Raw genomic sequence first — 8,213 nt, forward strand, 5'->3', positions numbered from 1 at the left:
GCAGGATGCAGGCAGTGATAGTTCACCCCCTTAGTGACATGCAGACTGGGCAGTAGCACCCCAAACCTCTTCTCTCCAGGGATGTCAGTCTGGCCCCAGCAAAGCACCCTGGCTCCGGCACAAATGGGGGTTGTTTGGAGTAATTACTGACAGTCCGGTCTCACACCGGTGCGGGGGTCCTGCTGATTCTCGCGGGCGGTTTTCCGGCTCCGGGAAATGTTTCCCATTTCCGTCCTCCTCGGGGGATGCTGCGGGGGTCGTGTCCCCGAGGGGCCGCTCCCCAGGCGGTGCGCTGTGTCCCGGGGAACGGGTTTGCCGGGGGGCGGCGGGGCCGGGCCGGCCGGTCCCTCCCCGGGGCCGGGCTCTTCCTGGGGAAGAGGAAGTGCTGGATCCCGGCCGAGCCCGGCGCGGGGGGGCACGGCCGGCTGGCTCCGGAGAGGGTCCGGCCCGGGGCGGTCCCGGGGCGGGGAATGCGCCGGCCCTGACTCAGAGGCAGCTGAATGGGGCAGGGGAAGGGGGGGTTTCGAAAGTACTTTGCCAGCCGGGTGCCGGGCGCAGCCGCGTGTGCCTGAGCGGGCCGGCTTCCCACGGTCGCAGCCCGGTTCCGTCTCCGCAGCCGCCGAGACAGCGAGGCGACCTCTGGCCTGTTGTTCCCCTTTCCCGCCCTCACGCCTGAGGAAGCTCTCAGTGTCCCATCCTCATCCCACCCCATTCCCTCCTGTTCCGTTCTGTCCCATCCCCAGGTGTGTGCGCTGACGCCTCCGCAGCCCGGGCCGGACCGGGCGTCTCGGGGGTGCCATGGGGTCCCTGTTCCGCAGCGAGGAGGTTTGCTTGGCCCAGCTCTTCCTGCAGTCGGCTTCTGCCTACAGCTGCATCAGCGAGCTGGGGGAGCGCGGGCTGCTGGAGTTCAGAGACGTGAGTAGGGCTGGGGGCGTCTTGGGGTGTCTGGGGTGCAGGGGGTTCGGCTGAGTGGGCCTGGGTGCTCTGGGTGCAGAGGGTTTGGTCTGCTCTGGTTTGGGGTGCGTCTTCTAGGGTGCCGTGGGAACAGGGAAGTTGGTCAGGCTGGGTTTGGTGCCTGGGCTGCTTGTTCCCCCGGGGTGCTGAACCCCCCAATGCAGTGTGGGGCCATGCCTTGACTGTACCTCCGCAGCTGAACCCCAAAGTGAGCCCCTTCCAGCGGCGCTTCGTGGGCGAGGTGCGGCGCTGCGAGGAGATGGAGAAAACCTTCAGTGAGTGCCGCGGCCTGACTTTGGGGGGGCTTCTCAGGGGACCGCCCGGCTCGGCCCCTCAGTGTGACCGTGTCCCCCCGTTCTCCAGCCTTCCTGCAGCAAGAGCTGCGCGCCGCGGGGCGGGTGCCGGGGCCGTGTCCCGAGAGCCCGCGGGCGCCGGCGGCGCGGGAAGCGCTGCGGGTGCAGGAGCAGTCGGAGCAGCTGGCGCAGGAGCTGCGGGAGGTCAGCCGGAACCACGCGTCCCTGCGCGGCCGCCTGCGGGACCTGCGGCAGTGCCTGCACGTCCTGCGCGAGGGACAGCGCTTCACCAGCCAGCCGGTGGGTCCGGGGGTCCCCGCCCGCCTGGGGGTGCTGCCTCGTGCCTCAGTTTCCCCCGGGCTCATCCCTCTGCTCCGCATCGCCGCAGGCCCCCCTGGGCACCCCGCCGCGGCCGCCGGCGCTCTCGGAGCGTGAGCCCATCCTCGACCCCTCCGTGCACCAGCACCTCGAGCGCAAGATCAGGTGAGAGGGGGAACGCTGTGGGGCGGGGGTGGAGAGGGGCTCTGGGGCAGTGGTGTGGCCGTGGGGCAGCTGGGAAACTGCGGGATACGGCTTGGAGATGACCTTTGGGGCAGCGGTGCAGCCACGGGGCGGTTTGCCTATCCCAGCACTCCTGCTTGTGTCTCTGCAGCTTCGTGGCCGGCGTCATCCACCCGTGGCGAGTGACGGCCTTCGAGCGGCTGCTGTGGCGCGCCTGCCGCGGGTACCTGGTGGCCTCCTTCGTGGAGATGCCCGAGCCAATGGAGGACCCGGCCACGGTGAGGCAGCACCTGGGGGCGGGCTGGCACGGCTGTGGGGGCTGGGACACCAGAGTGACATGGACTGTGCTGTCCCCAGGGCGAGAGCATCACCTGGGTCATCTTCCTCATCTCCTACTGGGGCGAGCAGATTGGGCAGAAGATCCGCAAGATCTCGGACTGGTGAGTGGCTGTGTATTCTCCACAGGGAGGTTTATTTAGTAACACCCACTCTGGACCCTGCTGTGGGCCCGGGCTGGGCAGCCCTGACACCCCTGACACGGCGATGTCCCTCTGTCCCAGCTTCCACTGCCAGGTGTATACGTACCCGGAGAGCGAGGCCAGCAGGACGGAGGCCATTACCAGGCTGCATGGGCAGATCCAGGAGCTCAGCGTGGTGAGCTGGGTGCCATGAGGGGATGTGGGGGCCACACTTGGATTGCCATCCCTGACACAGGTGCCCGCAGACGCTGGAGGAGACGGAGAAGTATCTGGCGGAGGTGCTGGACAGGGTGGCGCAGGTGCTGCCCACCTGGCGCGTGCAGGTGCAGAAGATGAAGGCCATCTACCTCGTCCTCAACCAGTGCAGCTTCGATGTCACCAAGAAGTGCCTCATCGCCGAGGTCTGGTGCCCCGTGCGGGACCTCACCCAAGTGCAGGAAGCCCTGCGCCAGGGATCTGTGAGTGGCTCTGTGTCCCCATGTCCTTGCATCAGGGATTGTTCAGTCTATCCATGTTCTTGTTCTGGGGTTGTTCAGTTGTCCTTGTGTCAGGGGTTGCTCTGTGTTCCCATGTCCTTGTGCCTGGGTTTCTTGGTGTCCCACGTTTTCATGTCAGGGGTTTGTTGGTGTCCCCATGTCCTCATGCCAGGGCTTGTTCTGTGTCTCCATGTCCTTTTTGTGGGGTTGCTCAGTGTCCCCATGTCTTCATGCCAGAGGTTGCTTGGTGTCCCCGTGTCCCCTCATCATGATGGAGCATGTGCCAGGCTCGGGGGGATTGTGGGGTGGGTGCCAAGACCAAGCTCCGGGTGCTGGTGCCAGGAAGGGGAGTGTTGTGGGCTGGGTGCCAGGGGCAGGCTCCACATGCGGGGCAGGGGAGTGCCAGGGGTGCCAGGATCAAGTTCTGGGTGCTGTTCCCGCAGTACCAGAGCGGCTCCAGCGTGGAGTGCTTCGTGCAGCGCGTCCCCACCTCGGAGAGCCCCCCCACCCTCATCCGCACCAACAAATTCACCGCCGGCTTCCAGAGCATTGTGGACGCCTACGGGGTGGCCAGTTACCAGGAGGTGAACCCCGGTAAGGCCAGCTGGCACCCCCTGAGCCCAGGGCTGAGAGGGGACGCCTCGTGTAACGCAGTCCCTGTGTCCCACAGCGCCCTACGCCATCATCACCTTCCCCTTCATCTTCGCCATCATGTTTGGGGACGTGGGGCACGGGCTGCTCATGTTCCTCTTTGCGCTCTGGATGGTGCTGTACGAGGACAGCCCCCGCCTGCGGCAGGGCACCAACGAGGTGGGGGCACCAGGGAGGGGTGGCATGCAGTTACAGACATGGGATGGCGTGGGGGAGTGGAGCGGGGTTGGAGGTGTGGGACATGGTTGGGGACCTGGGATGGGACTGGATGATACAGGATGGGGCTGGTGGCTCGGAACAGGGTCAGTATGGGTCAGGGTGGTGCTGTGGGAAGGGAGTGGTGTGGGGCAGGGTAGGTAGTGTGGGACATGGGAGCTGTGTTTGCCCCCCTAGATCTGGCTGATGTTCTTTGAGGGGCGCTACCTCATCTTGCTCATGGGTGCCTTCTCCATCTACACTGGGTTCATCTACAACGAGTGCTTCAGCAAAGCCACTGCCATCTTCCCCTCTGCCTGGAGCGTGGCCACCATGGCCAACCACTCCTCCTGGAGGTGGGGTCCCACCCCCGTGCCCCCTGCCCGGGTCCCCCTCTCCCTGCTTGCACTGACATCCCTTGCTCTGCCCCCAGCCCTGCATACCTCGCCACCCACCCCTCGCTCACCCTGGACCCCAATGTCACCGGTGTCTTCCAAGGGCCATATCCGTTTGGGATCGACCCAGTGAGTGTCCCATGGGGATGACAGCGAGGTGGGACCCTCTGTGGGGTGGCGCAGAGTCTCACCCACCTTGTTTGTGACAGATCTGGAGCTTGGCCACCAACCACCTCAACTTCCTCAACTCCTTCAAGATGAAGATGTCAGTGGTGCTGGGCATCGTGCACATGGGCTTCGGCGTTGTGCTGGGGGTCTTCAATCACGTGTGAGTCCCTGGGCTGCACCCATGGCCTCTGGTCATGCCAAGGGGGCTGGGATTGGACTCACCTGGGTGGGATGGGGTGGCAGCTGGGGTCCTGTACCCCTGCACCTCAGTGAGTGCCGAGGATGTGCGTGGGTGGGAAGGGACAGGCTGAGCACGGCCAATGTCCTCCCACCCAGGCACTTCCAGCAGCGGCACCGGCTGGTCTTGGAGTTCCTCCCAGAGATGATTTTCCTCCTGGCTCTTTTTGGCTACCTGGTCTTCCTCATCTTCTACAAGTGGATCAAGTTCAGTGCTGCTGAGTCCATGGTGGCCCCCAGCATCCTCATCCACTTCATCGACATGTTCCTCTTCACCTCCAATGCCGAGAACCTCCCGCTCTACCCGGGGCAGGTACCACCCACTGCCCTGGCAGACACCTACTCCCTACCCTGACTGGGAGAGCGGGAATCAGGAGTGGGGGTAGACCCCAAAATGCTGTCCTTGTGCCCCAGGTGCCAGTGCAGATGGTGCTGGTGGTGCTGGCGCTGGCGTCGGTGCCCGTCCTGCTCCTGGGGACGCCGCTGTACCAGTGGTGCCGGCAGGGTGCCCGGAGGAAGGTAAGGCCGGGGGCCATGGGGGGCTCCATGGGGGTCACAAGGAAGTCTCACTGTGGGTGCTGTCCTGGTGCAGCTGCTGGCCACGGGGGAACAGGAGCCGCTGCTGGAGGGGCAGGAGGCTGGGAACTCTGTCAATGCCACCACAGAGGATGTGGAGAGCGGAGGGCACAGCCCTGATGCCAAGGTGAGGGGCATCCAGGCGGGCTTTGGTGGTGGGATGAGCGTGTCTGTGCTCCCAGCTGATGTCCCATGTCCCCTCCCTCCATGCAGCACTTGGACTTTGCCGAAATCTTCATGCATCAGGCGATCCACACCATTGAGTACTGCCTGGGCTGTGTCTCCAACACCGCGTCCTACCTGCGGCTCTGGGCGCTCAGCCTGGCACACGCCCGTGAGTCCCCTTGGTACCCCCTGTCCCACTCAGAGCCAGGCAGGCCCTCACTATCCCCTCCTGTTCTTGTCCCTCCCTTTCCCAGAGCTCTCGGAGGTCCTGTGGACCATGGTGATGCGGAATGGCTTCGTGGGGCTGAGCTACGTGGGCGGCGTGGTGCTGGTGCCCGTCTTCGCCGCCTTCGCCGTGCTGACCGTGGCCATCCTGCTGGTGATGGAGGGGCTCTCTGCCTTCCTCCACGCCCTGCGCCTGCACTGGTGAGCCCCCAAAGCTGATGGGTTCCTGGGTGGGTCTGGGGGGGGGCGTGACAGGCCCCCCAGAGCACTCCTCAACCCCCTCTCCTTGCCAGGGTGGAGTTCCAGAATAAATTCTACGTGGGTGCCGGGTACAAGCTGTGCCCCTTCGCCTTCGCCCCGGACACCTGGGAATAGCCGTGCCAAGGGGATTCCAGGGGCTTTGAACATCGGCTGTGCCCCAAATTCCCCCCCACTGGACCCCTGGAGCCTCCTTGGTGGTGAATAAAGCCATCCCTGTGCCTCCCCCCAGCTCTGCGTTGCCATTGCTTGGGTAGGAGGTGCAGGGGGTGCTTGGGGGTGCCCCCCGTCACTGCTGGCCGTAGCCAAAGGTTGGGGCTGCGGTGGGGCCGTAGGTGCTGAGCTGGGGGAAGGCGGGCAGGGGGTAGGGCAGGGTGCGGGGTTTGGCTCCCACACAGACACCAGGGGGGCAGGTGAGGGGCTGGAAGGTGGGGGCAGGGAGCTCGGGGAAACTGGGGGGTACTGCTGGCGGTTGGGGGGCAGGAGCCAGAGCCCTGTGGCTGCGTGGAGCCCCTGCAGCGGGGAGAGGCAGCAGCAGGGGCTCAGTCCCCCCTGCAGCCCCCCTACCTTTCTCCTGCTTCTCGGGCCCCGGGGGCAGCGGGGTGGCCCGGGCACGGGGCATTGCCCCCAGCAGGGACCCTGCCGGCACCCCACACCTGCAAGAGACGTGGGGTGGGGGCTCAGGGAGGTGACATCCTCAGCATGGTGGGGGGACAATGTCCAGGCGTGCCTTACCATGGCTCGGGGTCGCCGTCCCGAAATCCCTTGGCAAAGGGGTTGCTGGCGATCTTCAGCTGGGTGATCTGCGGAGGGGAGCGGGGTCAGGGAATCCCTGGGAGGGGCCCCAGTTTCCGTCTGGCTGGTGCTCACCCGGTGGTTCTGGTAGGCTGTCACTGCCATGAACTGGGTCTCGGGGAAGCTGAAGGACTTGAAGTTCTGGTGGGCGAAGCGCTCGCTGTCGCGCCGCGGGTCCACAAAGACGACGTGGAAGCGGGGCTGGTAGCGGTGCATGGAGTTGAGGATGATCTGGGGTGGGAAACAGGAGGTGGCAGGAGCCCCCCAGGCAGGGATGCATTGTGTGTCCCCACCACCTAGCCCGCAGCAGGGTCCTCACATGGCCGTTGTCGTCCAGGAGGTTGTTGGTCAGCTTGAGCTTGTCGAAGGACACGATCTGCCGCATCCACTGGGCGCCCTTGGCGGGGGAGTCGGGGTGGAAGTGGACGCGGCCAGGAGCCGCCGGCTCGGCCCGGCCCGCCGCCAGCCAGGATGAGCTGTGGAAGGCATATCTGCAGGGCAGGGAGGGGCTCAGCACTCCCAGATCTTATCCCCTGCCCCCACTGTCCCATCCCCACCTGTATCTCTTGTCATCCAGCGGGATGAAATCCATGAGCAGGACGTAGTCGGCCAAGGGATCCAGCCCTGAAAGCTTCACCTGAAAGGTTGGGAACATCCTCCTGCACAGGGAGGGGGGTGGGAAGGGGGTGCGCCCCCCACCTTTGCAGCCCCCCAGGCCACTCCGGTTCCCACCTGCCTGCCTTGGTGACGATCATCTCGGTGCCCAGGCGGTTGAACTCCTCCCAGAGGCTGCCCATCTCCAGCCGTGCCGCGGCGTGGCACACGTGCCGGTTCTTGCCGCCGGCCCCCGGCCCCTCGCCAGCCCACCCGAGGCCGGGGGTGCATGGAGACCCCTCAGCCGGGCCCCCCAGGAACGCTGCAGAGGGTTGAAGGGGTGTTGGTCTGGGGGAGCAGAGCCCATGCAAGGCCACCCCATCACACCCTCCCTCCATGGAGATGGTGGCAGGATCAGGGTCTCCTGTCCCCTACCACGGTGAGATTTTATCCCCGTCCCCCCACACCCCAAACCGCTGCAGAACCCCACCACTGGGTGCAGGGGCTGTTGTCGTGGGTGGGTTTTACCTGCCATGGGTGTGGTGGCAGGGCAGGCGGTGTCCGTGGCTCCATTCCCCGGCATGGTGGCGGTGGGACCCTGCCAAAGCCTCCTCCCAGCGCAGCGCCGGCTCTGCAGTGTCCCTGCAGCCTGCCGGGGGTTTTATGCCCCAGCTCGGGGATGGAGAGGCGGGGGCTGGAGCCGAGGTGGTCCTTGGGGGCTGGAGCACGGCCCCCTTGCCCAGCGTGCCTTCGCGCCTTGACGCGGTGATGATGGACGGGAGGTGAGCGGTGGCACCACTGGGAGCACCCCCAGTCCCCAAACAGGGCTTGGGATGCCCCGGGCTGGGCAGGGACATCTTTCTTGGGGTGTTCTTGTCCCTCCATATCACAGATCTGAGCGGAGGGAGGTGGGGGCTCCCCCAGGCAAAGCCCCTCTTGGTATGTGGCTGTCACCACCTGATATTGAAACCATGGTGAGGTGTTGAGGCATTGGCAAAGATCCACTGCTCCAGCAGAGCCTCTGCAGCTCCGGAGGGAGGAACGAGCTGCCCCCTCCCCATTACGCCCCCAAGGTGGGTCCAGTCTCTGCCCTGGTGCTGGGACCCCTGTGCCCCTCGTTGCAGTGACAGCAGGAGATGGATGGGGACCAGCAGGCGCCGCGGGGCTGAGGGCTCTTTGTGGGAGGTGACAGACACTGGGATGGGGCAGACAGCAGGAAAAGCAGAGGGATTGCTCCAGAGCCCCCCTACT

At 65.5% G+C, this 8,213-nt stretch overlaps 2 protein-coding genes across 2 annotated transcripts; one reads left to right on the forward strand and one right to left on the reverse strand.

The window, feature by feature from the left end:
* Positions 1–501: 501 nt before the first annotated feature.
* Positions 502–5,796, forward strand: TCIRG1 (T cell immune regulator 1, ATPase H+ transporting V0 subunit a3). Its single transcript, XM_058025793.1, has 19 exons — positions 502–915; positions 1,151–1,229; positions 1,318–1,547; positions 1,636–1,730; positions 1,900–2,026; positions 2,106–2,188; positions 2,309–2,402; positions 2,473–2,685; positions 3,147–3,297; positions 3,374–3,513; positions 3,748–3,905; positions 3,983–4,073; positions 4,154–4,272; positions 4,449–4,662; positions 4,764–4,868; positions 4,942–5,052; positions 5,139–5,259; positions 5,345–5,516; positions 5,609–5,796. Exons 1-19 carry the CDS (start codon positions 799–801, stop codon positions 5,688–5,690), a joined length of 2,502 nt encoding a protein of 833 aa, XP_057881776.1. The 5' UTR covers positions 502–798; the 3' UTR covers positions 5,691–5,796.
* Positions 5,797–5,862: 66 nt separating this feature from the next.
* On the reverse strand, positions 5,863–7,545 carry TBX10 (T-box transcription factor 10). Its single transcript, XM_058026657.1, has 8 exons — positions 7,491–7,545; positions 7,101–7,284; positions 6,926–7,027; positions 6,688–6,859; positions 6,444–6,599; positions 6,309–6,376; positions 6,141–6,229; positions 5,863–6,086 (listed from the first exon to the last, which is right to left on the reverse strand). The coding sequence occupies exons 1-8, from the start codon at positions 7,543–7,545 to the stop codon at positions 5,863–5,865; spliced, it is 1,050 nt and encodes a 349-aa protein (XP_057882640.1).
* Positions 7,546–8,213: the final 668 nt, after the last annotated feature.

This window comes from Melospiza georgiana, chromosome 6 (assembly GCF_028018845.1).
Source record: "Melospiza georgiana isolate bMelGeo1 chromosome 6, bMelGeo1.pri, whole genome shotgun sequence".
NCBI lineage: Eukaryota > Metazoa > Chordata > Aves > Passeriformes > Passerellidae > Melospiza > Melospiza georgiana.